The sequence below is a fragment of the Rhinolophus sinicus genome, linkage group LG06, assembly GCF_036562045.2.
Source record: "Rhinolophus sinicus isolate RSC01 linkage group LG06, ASM3656204v1, whole genome shotgun sequence".
NCBI classification, from domain to species: domain Eukaryota; kingdom Metazoa; phylum Chordata; class Mammalia; order Chiroptera; family Rhinolophidae; genus Rhinolophus; species Rhinolophus sinicus.
In genome coordinates, this window is record NC_133756.1 from 55,571,724 (window position 1) to 55,586,025 (window position 14,302).

At 48.5% G+C, this 14,302-nt stretch overlaps 1 protein-coding gene across 1 annotated transcript in view; it reads right to left on the reverse strand.

Moving 5' to 3' along the window:
- ABCA4 (ATP binding cassette subfamily A member 4) overlaps positions 1–12,982 on the reverse strand; it is a 106,250-nt gene extending 93,268 nt beyond the window's left edge. The window contains exons 1-3 of the mRNA XM_019752592.2: positions 12,769–12,982; positions 7,306–7,433; positions 2,618–2,815 (exon numbers count right to left, since the gene is read on the reverse strand). Of these exons, the coding sequence (XP_019608151.2) occupies positions 2,618–2,815; positions 7,306–7,433; positions 12,769–12,982 (540 nt within the window). The remainder of the gene's footprint in view (positions 1–2,617; positions 2,816–7,305; positions 7,434–12,768) is intronic.
- Positions 12,983–14,302: the final 1,320 nt, after the last annotated feature.

Genomic DNA, 14,302 nt, shown 5'->3' on the forward strand with positions numbered 1-14,302 from the left:
CAGTGATAGAAGCAATAAAAGCAAAAATCCTGTCTTAATGCCTATAATTTCTTTTAGGTTTCCTTATTAGTAATTAAAAAAAAATGTTTAGCCACTTTGTCCATTTGTCAGACGGAGAAGCACATTTGAAGGGCACCGGACTGGGTGTTTGTCCTGTTTGCTTGGGGCCCATGGGTCCTGTATTGTTCTGGTCTGTCCCCATTGAGATGAGCAGGAGTAAGAAGATGGCGGGCGGGCAGTCCTCTCGGCCTGTCTCCCACTAGGTTTCTCCTCTAAGCCGTCTCTGGGGCCACTCGCTGGCTTCACAGAAAGCATGATTCTCCACAGCACCCTGGTCTTATGGGTGATCAGATGAAAGTGCTTCAAAGCCTTAGAGGCATTTGGGGTAATATTATTATTACGATGCTTGCTGTATAGAGATCGAGACTGTGAATCAAACTCCTATGTTCTAGGCCAGTAAATCTCAACTGGCAGGAGATTGGAATGATCTTGGGAAGCTTTGAAAAATACTAAGGGCCAACAGAATCAGAACCCAGGGGTGGGAGCGGAGCATTCACAGTGTTTGCAAGCTCCCCAGGGGATTCAATGTGCAGTGTGGCTGGGAACAATTGATCCAGGGTCCAAATGTTGGCGTTTCTAAGCTGCCCTCTGTGGCATCATGGCCTGTTTGCTAACAGAGTTCAGCGAGGGTGGGAGGGGCATGCTTGGAGCATTGGCCTCCGCTCATGCCTGGCACCTCGCAGGGGCCCAGTTCAGGTTTAAGTGCATGGACACGGGCACAGAGGTGGTGAGCGAGCATGCAGGGTCTGTCTCAGGTCAGTGAAGGTGATTGGCCCAAGTTCTCCTCTGGCTTCTGAACTCTAGTACTTGCCAGAGCAGCATATAAGGTCAGAATGACTTTCTGGTCTTTCTTGTCTATCAAATAAACATTCTGAAGCCAGTGCTGGGTTCCAGTTCCTAATGAAACAGCTTACCCAGGTCCCCCTTTATCCGGCTACTTCCAGAACTGCCCCCCAGAATTGCTGGTCATGCCACAAAGGTACATTTACCTATCCCAGCAGCCAAGGTTGTTGAAAAAGAGAGGTAAGACCCTGCCGCTTTTCTAGTGACCGGAGGATTGCACGATCCTGGGGACCCAGGAAACCGCCAACAGCTCTGCAAACACAGGTACTGGTTTCCTAGCTGTGCTGGTGTTCACCGCCCAGAATAAGAAGGATGGTTCTCACCTTACTCACTATTCTGTCTGACTCTGAAAATAAAACAAGGAGTGTGTCTAAAATTGGGTTCCTTTGGAACTTTGGACAGAGAAGTTTGAACCCCATGGTTCTTTATTCTCCTTGCAGTGTGGGGAGCCGAGAAACCTTTCCTGGGGTCCTTCCTGGGTTCTCAGTGGTGGTGGCCTCCACAGGTCCCAACTGTACTACTACCTTGATGAGCTGGGCACATTGTAGAGTAACCTTCTAAGAAAAGTCACACTTTGAAAGGGGTGAAGTGTGAACACTGCTAGAAACTGTGCAGTCTTGTTTTATTTTGTTTAATTTTAAAAAGACTTCAGCTGGCTTTTTAAAAACAAGCTGAGAGGGGGTTTTCTGGGACTTGAAAGAGTAACCATAAAAAGGCAAAACACAAATTTCTCAACCAAGCTCTTAGTGACTGACATTTCCCATAACACATTTCCAGAAATTAAAATGCAGGCACAAGAAAAACCACAATTCAATGCTGGAATCATTATATATGTTACTCTCTCTGAAGGATTCTAATTTTGAGTGTTTCTTAAACAATGACCTACAGTGAACTACATCAGAATTACCTAAAGTTATAGGACTGACTCTGGGCCAAGCCCAGATCTCCTAAATTGGTCTCTGGGGGTAGGAATTGGGAACTTGCATCTTTTACCAGCTCTTTGATGATTTTCATATATTCTGAAATATGAGAACTGCTGCTCTAAAATTCCCTTACATAATTACCTCTATCCTTCTAGCAAAAGAAGAGATATCAGGTCCCAAGAAGGGATGCAGTTCCAGGACACAGGGTTGAGCTAGATCAGGGCTTTCCAAATTTTTGAAACTATGAAATTTTCTGTTATTTTTTTTTCTACCCAGAAACAGTATTTGGGGTCAAGAACAGACCCAGATGAGGGAGAGTGACGCTCTTCTGTATTGGAATTTATTAAATGCTTTGCATATGTTTTTTCATGTATCTTTTCCTATCAGTCTATAAATATTATATTGTTTTACAGGTGAGTGATGGGACCAGGAAAGGTCAGCTACGGTGCCCATGATCACCTAGCTGGGAAATGACAGGGCAGGGAGTTAAACCAGGCCTCCTTCTCCTTTCCATGCTGCTAGAGGGTGGAGAGGATTTATCCCATCTTTGGGGTCAACTCAGATCTGCCGCAGCCACATACCCAATGGTGACCACTGGACCAATGCTTAGAAGCGCCACTAGTCAGGAGTCCTTGGGCCTTTGGAGCCTGGAGCTTCCTCAAGGACTCTCTTGAACACCAGGCTTATGCCCTGCCCGACTGTCAATTCACAAGCCCCCAATGGCCTGCAACCAGGCCCCGCTGCCCCAGGAATGACCTTCCAAGGGGCAAGCAGCTCAAAATCTCCCTTACCACATGGAAGAGCTTGAAGAAATCCACGTTGGCATACAGAGTGTCTTCCATCCACTGTAGGGTGCCCTGGGAGAGGGAGCACATGGCGTCACGTACTGTCCGTGCCCCGTGCCGCCGGCTGAAGATGATGAAGCGCTCCAGGAGGGCCTCACTGCAGGCGACATCCTTCAGAAGCAAGTCTGGGACTCCGTGAGCAAACTGCAGGGAGGAGAAGCAACACTGGAAGCCTGCCTGTTATAGGAGGATACTGGCCCCCAAAAGATGTCTACGTCCTCACCCACAGAATCTGTGAACGCATTACGTTCCTTGGCCAGGGGGATTAAGATTGCAGATGAAATTAAATTTGCTAATCAATTGATTTTAAGATACAGGATTATTTTAGATTATCTGGGTGGGCCCAATGTAATCACAAGTCCTTTAAACGTGGAAGAAGGAGGCAGAAGAAACAATGTCAGAGTAAGGCGATGTGAGAAAGACCTGACTGGCCGCTGCTGGCCTTGTAGGTGAAAGGAAGCCAAGGGATGTGGACAGTCTCTGAAAAGCAGAAAATGGATTTCCCTCTACACCACCGCCCCCCACCCCAGTAAGGAACACAGTGCTGCCAACACCTTGACTTTCAGACCATTAAGTCATTCAGTTTATGGTAATTTGTTACAGCAGCAAGGGGAAACTAATTACTCCCAAGCCACATTTCATCAGAGAGCCATTTAAAATTTGAGAGATTCCCTTCTTAGCACACAATGCCAAGGGGCCATCAGGACGTAGTCCCTGAAGCTGAGGTGGGGGAGTGGCTAGAATTTGGAGTTATGGAGAATGACCAACCCCCTTCTCCTTTCTCACCAGATTTAGCAAATAAAAATACTGGACACGTTGTTAAATTGGAATTTCAGATAAATAATGAACATTTTTTAGTACAAGTGTGTCCCAAATAAAGTCTAAAGGGGGCATACTCATGCTAAAAAAGTATTTGTTTATCTGAAATTCAAATGAAACTAGGCATCCTTTATTTTGTCTGATGACCCTAACCCCTGGATAACCTACAGCTCCTGTGGAGTTCATGGACAGTGACTCTTGAAGGACAATCTCCATAATGGCCGCCAGAGGCTAAGGAGGCCTCAACCCTGGCCAGGGATCCTTGGCCACCCAGCACAGTGACACCCTTGGAGTCCTGGCCTCCCAGCAGAGGACAGGACCCTGAGTACCACGAACAGGTTCACGAGCTTCCCTGGCTTCTGCAATCTCCCCATGGCTTCCCCAGCCCCCCAGGCTGCAAAGCAGAGCAGGCCCAGGCTCTGCTACCCTCTACCCTCTGTGTGGAGACTGTCCAGACCACAGATGGAAGCCTGGTACTTAAACGAGGTACTCGTCATGGCTGATGCTGGCTTGGTGTGGACTTCGTCAATCTCAGGGGACTGTCACTGGGTACACATTCCAGCGGAGCCTTCCTGTTTTGCCCATATTTTGCTTCTTATCTCCAGGCAAAAGCCTACCCCCAGCCCTGATTCCAGAGTCTGAACATTTTGAGGTAAAGGGAACCAATGAGCTCATTTTGACCAAACCTCTAATATGTCAGGGGAGAAAAGTGATGGAGGAGTGGTTAGGTGACTTGAGAAGGTTACACAGCAGACTACTGGGAAAGCTGGGACACCACGAAAGTCCCCACTCATTCTTTCACTCAGTCTCACTCATTCATTCAGCACTCACTCACTGAGTTCCCATTCTGCCCGGACTAGGGTAGTTACTGGGGATACAGAAAGAATCAGGTGAGTTTTCTGCTTTCCAAGGAGCTCACCGGCTAACTGGAAATGCAGGCATATAAACAGCGGTAAGTGCATGATTGGATATAGTGAAACCAGAGCACAGAAGAGGGGGTTTAAGAATCACTAGTAAAAATAGCTAGCATTTATTGAGTGTTTACTGTGTGCCAGACACTCTTCTAAGTGCTTTACATATATTAATTCTTTTACCCCCCACAACAACCATATATGGTAGGAACTTTTTTTTTTTTATCTGTACTTTACAAATGCGGAAACAGAAGCACAGAGTGGTGAATTAACTTGCCAGAGGTCACACAGTTAGCTATGTGCCCTTGCTGAGATTTGAACCTACAGCTTGTGCTTAATCATTACCTGTTAGCTCTTTGTTGAGTAGGGAAGAAGCAGAGGTCAGGGCAAAGAAAGGAGGGTTTATGAACAATTTAAGGAAGAAAGTCCAGGAGTTTACAGGGCTAGGGCAGGGGTGGGATGAGGGATGAACCAGAGAATTGTACCACTTCCATCATCTAATAATTCCCTAGATGGAGAAAGATGCTCAGACACTAGGCAGAAAGGACCAGGAGGAATATCCAGTCTGATGGTAAAGAACAAAACTCCATGTTTAATCAGTTAGAGAGCTGTAAGCCACATGTGGCTGTTTCAATTGAAAGTAATTAAAATTAAATTACATTTAAAATTCAGTTCCTCAGCTGCTTTAGCCCTATTTCAAGTGCCTGCCTGTCACATGTGGCTACTGGCTACCACAGCGGACAGCACAGAGAGAAAACACTGCCATCTTGGAGGAAGGTTCTACTGGACATGCTGTTAAAGATCCACCAAGCTGAACAGAGACCAAGACCAACATACAGATCAGGAGGCAGGTGCACGAGGCAACCAGCTGGGAAGCTGGTGGCACGGGTGAAGAGGGGGCATGGATGGCATCTCCAAGCGTGGGACCGCTGGGCTCCTCTTAAATTCTGGGTTCACTGGTCAGGGACGCATTAGCTCATTACTAAATAAAGTCATAACCCAGTGATCCTGGCTCCTTCTCCCCCCATGAAAGGCCTCAGCCCTAACGCCAGTAGCACAGCAGCTAGCGATCCAAATGTCACGTCTCTGAGACATTGGAAAGAAATTTCCCCTAAATTCCTGCCCTTATCTGCACCTCCCTTTTATTACCAACTGGAAGTCATGACAGGCATTTCCAGGACTTGAGTTTTATGAGCTGAAGAGAAAGCAGGAGGGAAAATGAACAATCAATGCTGCTTCCACCACCCCCACCCTCAGTGGGGTTGGGAGGGGAAGTAGAGTGGGGCAGCCAGGCCTGACTCCAAGGGCCTCGCCAGGAGCCCACAGCAGCCAAGGCCTGGGTACTGCGGGCGCCATGCTCCAAGGGCCCTGACACACAGCCCCCAGGGCTTATCCTCAGTTCCCCTTGTCTAGTTTCGGTGAAAACCTCAGGGTCTGAGAAGCCAGAAAAGCAGGTATAAACCCCCTTCAGCAGAGCCAGCCCCAACCAGGCAGGTGGGGTGCCCCTCCCTCCTCTGGGCTGAGACAGTACCCTGTGCAGACCTTTATCTCAGGACTGACACAGGCCCCAAAATTCTCTTGTTTATGTCTGGTCTCCCCTGGAGTCTGGGTGGGAGGTACAGACCTAGCCAGAAGGCGCGGAAGGGTGTCTGCACTCTCACTGCTGCTTACCCTGCACTCTCACTGAGTTCATCCCACTAGGAACCCACACACACCCAAAATGCTGGGTCAGGAGCCGTAAGGCCCCAAACTATAGCCGTGGTTCTCACCCTGGAGCCTGTCAGAATCACCTGGAGGGCTGGTTAAAACACAGATTGCTGCTTGGTCTGGGGTGGGGCCTGAGAATTTGCATTACAAACAAGTTCCCAGTCCTTGCTGATGCTACGGGACCACTGAACTGGATGGAGCACAGACGACTGGATTAGGAATGAGAAGACCTGGATTCCACTGCCATGCTGACAATTTCTAGCTCTAAAGCCTCATGCAAATCACTCAGTCACCAGATGCCTCAGTTTCCCCATCTGTTTGACCCATGTCAGGATTCATGTGAAAAACACACAGCTAACAGACGTGAAAGTCATGTGTCAATGGTAAAAATGCTCTGAATAAATATAAGAGAGTATGAAAATAGATGAAATAGATTTGGGGGGTGGTGGCGGGAGTAGGCCATACTGTGCAAGGGGGATACGAGGAAGGAGTTTGCCTGGCACGGAGAAGAAATGGTGCAGGAAATCAGGGGTCTACTCTGCATGCTGCCGTTACCTGGGAGTTAGCTCAGCAAATTCTGCCCCTTCGTACTGCTGGCTTCTCTGCCTGGAACTCTCACAGTTATTTCCATGGCCACCGTCTTTTCAGTCAGGGCTGCTCAAACACCACCTCCTCAGGAAGGCCTTCCCTGACAACCTCATTTAAAACCTTCCCCATCCCACACCCCTCAGTGCCTCCCAAACTCCTGACCCTGCTAGATTTTCCTCAACCTGGAAACTCATGGTTTCCTTTGCTGACTTTGTTATCTCCTGTCACCCCCACTGGATATAAGCTCCTAGAGTCAGGGCCTTGCCCATGTTGTTCCCACTGTGATATTTAATGAATATTTAATGAATACACAAATAAGCCTCAGTTTCCACAGCTAGAAGAGGAGGTTGAGCCATATGATCTATAAGTTCCTTCTTGTCATAAAAATTGGAGAGGTTCTGTTACCAGGATTTATACCAACTCAGAATCCTAGGAGGGGAACACTCATCATCTCAAGTGACCCCGAGGTATTTTTCTGAATGTCGCATGCATCATGGGTTCTGAGTATGAAAGCAAGAAGGAAAAAATGCCTGTGTTTCTTGTCTTTTTCAGGCTCACGCTTGCCCTTCCCCTTCAGGGACAACTGACCGGATTCATGTCAAGTCCTACCTGCTCTGGTCGGACTTGGGAGTTTACCAGAAGGTGGACAACTGAGTCAGAAAGGCCAATGTTTTTCACGAGAAATAGTGTCAGTGTTTCTTCATCTCTTAGGACATCCAGGATTCGTATTCCTTTTCCTGTACATGAATGAGAAAAAAATCAGGGTGTTGAAGGGGAGGTAGGTCAAAAAAGTGAAAACATGGAGAACTGATTGGAAACATTTTTAATTGGCCTCTCAGAAGAAGGCTCTGTTCTTGGGTTCCCTGGGAGTGCCTGGAGGTCAGGGGTCCCGCCGATCGGCTGTCACCCACATAGTCACAGCATTTACTGCTGAAGCAGTTGGGCCAAATTTAATGAGAAGGCACAGAAGGTTGACAACATTAGCTCAGGGTGGGGGAAGGGTCGTCAGATACTTTAGGGGGTTGGTCTAGGACAGCGGCTCTCAAGGAGATGGGGGTGAGGAACTAGAGCAGGGAAATTTTGTCCCCCTGGGAATATCTGGAAATGTCTGGAGACATTTCGGTTGTCACAACTGGAAGGTGCTAGTTGATAAAGACCAGAGATGCTGCTAAATGACCCACAATGCATATGACAAAAACCTCCCCCCACCAAAAAACAAATAAGCAAACAAAAACCCAAAGAACTATCTGGTCCAAAATGCCAATAGTTCCAAGGTTGAAAATTGTTAGTCTAGGATTAGAGGAGACTCGTGCTCTGTCCACAGCGCCCTTGTCATGGGGTACAGGATTCGTCTTCGTGCTTTTGTCATCTCAGTTAAGGCTCTAAGCTCAAGATACCGACATGAACTAAGAGAGACGAGGCTGTTTAGGGCAAAAAAAGCTTCAACTGGGAAAGAAGAGAATGGCCTATTGTCGGGCTTGCAATTTCTTGCCCTGATCATTCCAGTAACATTCTCTCTAGCTCCACGCAGTACCTGTTGGAAGCAGAAATTTCTTTATGGGGAGGCATAAAGGACTGCTAACAGTTTAGGTAACCTTGGGGCAAGGGATTGAACCTCTCTGTGTATGAACTTTCCACATCTACCGCTCAGGGTTGTTGTAGGGCTGACGAGGAACCAGGAATACAAAGTGTTTAGCTCTCAAGCCTGCAAAGAGTGAGGACCCAATACATGCTTGTTCTGTTCTGACTGCACTGATTTTATTCTTACCCCTCCCTGGGCAGTCACACCCAGGGTACCTACCTCTTCTACCTGTTTCCAGGGCCGCACTGTTACAGTTCATGAGGCCAGAGAAGAAGGTCAGGCCCAGATATTTACGGAACCATTTCAAGATTAAGGGAAAGCGTTTGGGTTACATGACAATGCCTATCTCTACATCCCAGCTTCTCCTGGAACCCGTTTGATCGTATATCGCTTAGTTCTTCTTTAACTAAATTTAATCATCAAATGCTCCTGCTCTTTCCAGGCCCTAACACCACAGAGCTCATCTCCTCCCTCCCCAAATGCTTCTCTCACCAGACAGCCAAGAGGCCCAGCCCCCGGAGTGCTTGACAGGGCCATCCCTTCCATTTGCAGGTTGTGACTCTCCCTGTATAGTGCCTTGTTCAGATTGATATTGCCGCTAATTTCCTCTTGAAAGGGGAAATGGATCAACCACAGGCCTGGCCATGTAGCTAGGGCAGGGGCAACCTCTCCTGAGTCCCACTGCTCAGCCGCCTTCCTCACCAGAATGGGTCCTTTAGAGTCGTGCAGCCGGGTAGCCCAGTATCACTTCCCTTTGCAGAGGACAGGCCCAGAGGCTGCAGGGCAATCTGACACAGGCAGGAGTTGAAGGGAGGAGGAAGGTTCTGAGAGGGGCTGCTCTATTTGGTTCTTGCCTTCCCTCCTTTTCAATAATGTAAATCCTGCCATCTTCCAAACTCAGCTCTTGCTTCCTCTCGTCCATCTCCTGGGGCACCAGCTCAGTTGTTCTTCTCCCAATCACTTTTTTATATACAGCATTATATTGTATACTCTGGCCTCCAGCAACCACACACACACACACACACACACACACACACACACACACACACGTCTGCTTATGGATTCTACTTTTATTAATTCTCCTTTTCATACCTAGCAATCAATGCTGGGCACACAGATATAAGCCCTGAAGTCACTTGTTTCTGACACCCAGCATTAGACTCTGACATGGAATCAGGGCCTCCATAAATGGAATGGCAGGAGGCACCCAATAAATACCTGTTGTCTTGACCTGAGAGTTAGGACCCCATTTGACTGTTTATCTTTTTGTTATTCTTTAACTCACTCACCTGACCTTACTTACACATTCCTTGCTGGGGAGAGGGACAAAATGAGGGAGACAGGGAGCGATTTTGCCCTGGCATTGCACGGTATCCTTCCCAGGTGATTGAGCTGCTGTGACCCTAGGGGGAAGGGGCGTTCTGATTCCACACACCTGAGGGGAGGTGGGGGCCACCCTGTAGGGAGAGTGTGGGGCCCAAAATGTAAGAGGTGGCCGATACCAGACAGAGGCTTCACTAGACTCTCAAGGGAGAAATGTGAACTGGGGGCCCAAAGAAAGAAAAATAAATTTAGTTTAAAATGTGGTTCTTCTTGTTCTCTTCCCCAAGAAGATTAGAGTATGGGGGAGGGAACTGCTGAGGCCGATAGATCGGAGGGGAGCTGAGGTGGGAGGGAAGCCAGGAGAATGTGAGGCTTCTGGGAAGAAGATGTTTAAAGATGATTGAGAGACCGGCAGAGCTTGCTTGGGGTGAGAGGGGAGGGGGCTTCAAGTCTGTCATTTACCACTAATCCTCCCCTGTGGAGAATGCTGTACTACAGGTTTGCTAGAAAGGAAAATGCTGCCTGGTCTCCCATCAGCATACTTTCCCAGGTGACTGGGGAACTGACAGGCAAAAGCACACACCAGTGACAGACACCCACCTCACTTTCAATGACTTAACCATCCACTGCAGTTTGGGTTGAGGATTCCATGTTCGCAGCCAGCAACGTCCCCAGGTGACACTGGGACAGACTTTGAAATCGTCTGAGTGCTGACAGTGGACTTCATTCCCCAGCCTGGAATTCCTTCAGAGACTGTGTCCCAGACTTTACTTGGGGTTGGTCCCTTGTCCCTCCTGATGGCCACTGAGGTCAGGGTTTCTGCATAGTCTCCATTCCATTCCCCCAAATTTTGTTGGGAACCTCAGTTGGCGTTCCCTGAACTGGTCTCAGACTTCAGATGTCATTTAGGGATTTTCCCTCAGACCCCGAAGGCCTGCAGAAGGAACCACCTGTGTGCCGATTCACTCCGTGTCCTACTTTGGGGTTAGGAAGTAGTGATTGTGGTTCTCACATACACACTGTAAAGACCACAGAGAAATTGTGGTTTGAAATGACTTCCTTTACACGTCCTCCCAGCTGGACTCCATCTGATGATCAAACACCAAAATAAAATGTCTGCTGGATGAACGGGGTGGGCAATCACTCTAGGGCTTGGAGAGCCACGTTCTCCTCTACTGCTTCTTAGGGAAAAAATGCTTTCTGGTTGGTGTCCCCACCCCCCACCCCTTTTTCCCCCCTTATTGTTAAAATGCTAATTGAGCTAAGTAAACTCTTCTATCCAAAGCAGCCAAGAATGTAGTGTTTAATTTGGTTTTACTACATAAAGTACATGCTTTACTGTTTTTGAAACAATTAGAATGCGATGAAGTAAGCTTAATGTCCCATCTGAACTCCTGTCCTTTTTTGCTCCAGTGGGGTGAGAAGAGAGAAGGTGGCCGATGTGAGGAGGACCAGATCTCCTTACAGAGCTTTCCCCGCGGACTCCCCTGAGCTCTTGAAGCTCCACCGGCTCTCGCCTCAACCTGGTGTGGTCACTGTTCACTCAGTCCTTCCACCCTGCCCTGGCAGCAGGGCAGGCACATAGTGGGACGTGTCTCTCGGACCCCAGGGACTAGCACAGCGCCTGGCTCAGTAGGCGCTTGCCAAATACCTGCTGAATGTTGACAGCTGTATATGTGCGGCTCCCTGGGCCGATGGGTACCATTCTCCAATCTTCCTTGTCTGGAGTCCTAAGTAGGAGCGGCTCTAGCCAGCCCCCCCAGTCCCCTTGGTAGACGCCTTCCTTATCCCGGTCATTTTCTAAGTCCATCCCGAGAGTCACAGCGCCCCACCCCCATCCTAGGAGCAGACATCTCCCATCTCCAAACTGCTTCCTTCACAGACTCTGAGTCCGCCTCCTCCCGTGAACAATCTTCCCCACACCAGCGGCCTTTTCTCCACCCCTGGACTGCAATGATCTCAGGGTTCCTGGTAGGCTTTGCTCCCTCCCAGCCACTCATTTGCTCCTCCCAAGGGATGGGTTCTAGCTGGTGCCCAGGCTGCTGCCATGTGCAGTCCGTCCGGCCGTCTGCAGAGGAGCCTACTGGGCATATGACAACCACACAACATCCACTTGTGCTTTAAGAAGAGATGTCAGAGTAGTTACTGGGGTTGGGTTTGTTTGTTTCTTGTTTTTCCCCTGGGGAGGAGAGACACAGGATATTCCTCCTCACTGTTCCTGACCCCAAACAGCTGTCCTATCCACAGGGCCTCAGTGTCCATGTGACCCATCCAGCCGGGTCTCTCATTTCCTTCACCTCCTCATCAACTAAACCCTTACCTCCTCTCTCTCCACTTCAACCACCACGTCCCCACTTCAGGGCTCATTCTCACTTTTTCTGCCTGCCTTTGAAATCCTGAATTCACATACTTCACTTTCTGACCAAAGCTATCAATCCTTCTATCACGCTCATTTTCTCAGTCTTTAAACAGGGTCATGGAACCCCCTGAGACTTCCACTCCCCTCCATTTTCTCCTGGGCCATTTCAGTACTTCTGGCTTCTCGTCCACCCTTATGCATCCTGGACTTGACATGTGTAGTCCAAACCTCCCTCAACCCCCTTGCCTCCTGGACCTTTCGTGGTACCTCCCCACACACACCCACGCCTGTATCCCCCCACTGTGCACCTGCTCTGCCTCAGGGCCGGGGGTGCTGAATATTACTGAAAGAAATCCAACGACTATACATATTTATGTCATGATGAACATACACTCTCTGAGCTCCCTGAGTCCTTAGTGCTACTAGGCATTGCTTGTCCATGTTCCTGCTTAGCTCACTCTCTAGGGCTCTATGAAAACTGTCCCACACATTTACCTGACTCCACAAATCCCTTTTCCCCTACTTCCCAGGGCACAAGCTCTCCCGGCATGCCCCTTTCTGTCTCTGGACTTACCAGGGGTAAGGGTAAGACCTTGCCTGCTCTCCTTCCTAACTTCCTACCTTCTGGGCTGGTAGGGAGAGGACTCCTCACCAAGGTTAGCCTCACACCACCTCTAGATGCCATCCCTTCCTGTCTCCTCTAGTATATTTTCTCACCAAATCTCCCCACTCTTTACTGTATCTTCCGTGTCTCTGATGTACGAGGCAAGTGAGAGGGGATGGCTGAGAACATGGAAGCCCACCTTACCTGCAATTCTCTCAGGGTGAGTCCGGAGGGTATCCATAAGTAGAGACAAGGTGCGGAGTTCTGTCCAAACATGGCCAAGCTGCTGGCTCTCTGGTGCATCCACGAGGAGTTCTTGGAAATCTCGATACACTCTTGCCAAGCTGGAAGAAAGACAACGCCTCATCAATAAAGACATAGCTGCCATTTTCTTCATCATCACCATCATCATCATCATCCCGCCTTGTGCAATTGTTTTAAGATACCACCTGCTTTTCCCAGCTACTACATAATGTATCCTTAGAATACTGCCAAAACAAAAGGAGAAAGATAGTTTTACTTCCTTGTACATAGAAAATAACAAACAGGAGTGATAAACAATTTGCTCAGTATTCTAACTTTGGCAAGGCCAGGTCACCTCTCAACCCCATTCTCTATGTGTCTCCTGTTCAGAGAAGCCTTAAACAGGTTAGCATTCATAGATATGATTAGAGGTTCTTCCCAACCATCCCCAGCTTCACTGAGACCTGCCCTTCCAGCCATTCACAGGGGTAGGTTCTGCCAGCCATACTTGATCCACAAGCCCCTCCCTGCCCTTGTGTGTGCACACACCTCTGCCAAGGCTGATTGGACAAGGAGAATGAAGCCAAGCCAACCAGATTCGTTCCCAGGAATTTAAGTGATATGTAAGGATGCTCTTCGGATTGCCCAAGATAAGGTGCTGGGAACTGGGCAATCAGCACCAGATTGAGCAGTGAGAAGCAGGGGACACAGTTCCATGGAGAGAGACAAATGGAGTGGATGTCCAGAGAGAGGCAGAGAGGATGGACCTTCAGGCCAGATGGCAGAGAGCCGCTCCTGACAGCTACTGACAGCCCTGCAGTTCTTGCCGTACCTCTCCTGAGACCTGCCGTGAGCAGGTATAGTTTCCAAATCATATATTTCACTCTGGGCCTTAAGCTTATTTAAATGGGTTTCTGTGCCTTGCAAGCAAAAGACACTTGAATAAGCCAATTATTTCACCTGTAATGTGTGTGTGTGAAATATGAAACCCCAATTTCTTGGTTCAAATGCAGCATACAACTGGAGTCTGAAGGCCCTCTTCCTCAGCTCTCACCCCTCAGCCTACAGACACCACCAAAGCTCCATCTAACCTCCCCGGAGACATCTCCAAGGCTTCCCGGATTCCACCTTGTAACCCATGGGATCTCTCTAGATGAGTAGGTGTTTCTTCTTAGGCACCTCAAAGAGATTCAAGCTGAAAGCGTAGATTGTAACTTAAAGCCTTCAGGCAGTGTTTGCAGCCCTGGGAGCCCAGCTGAAATGTCACCTCCCTGACTTTCCCAGGAAGACTGGTGTTCCCTCTTTTACCTTCCTATAATCCAGGGGTCAGCAGACAGTTACATATTCTAGGCTTGTGGGCTACAGCGTCTCAGTCACAAGTACTCAACTATGCCATTGTAGGGCAAAAGCAGCCACAGTTTGTTTCCAGGTGAGAAGGCTACCTCTGGGCATTAGGCTGACTTACCAAATTTTCTTTTATTTTCAGCCAAAATTC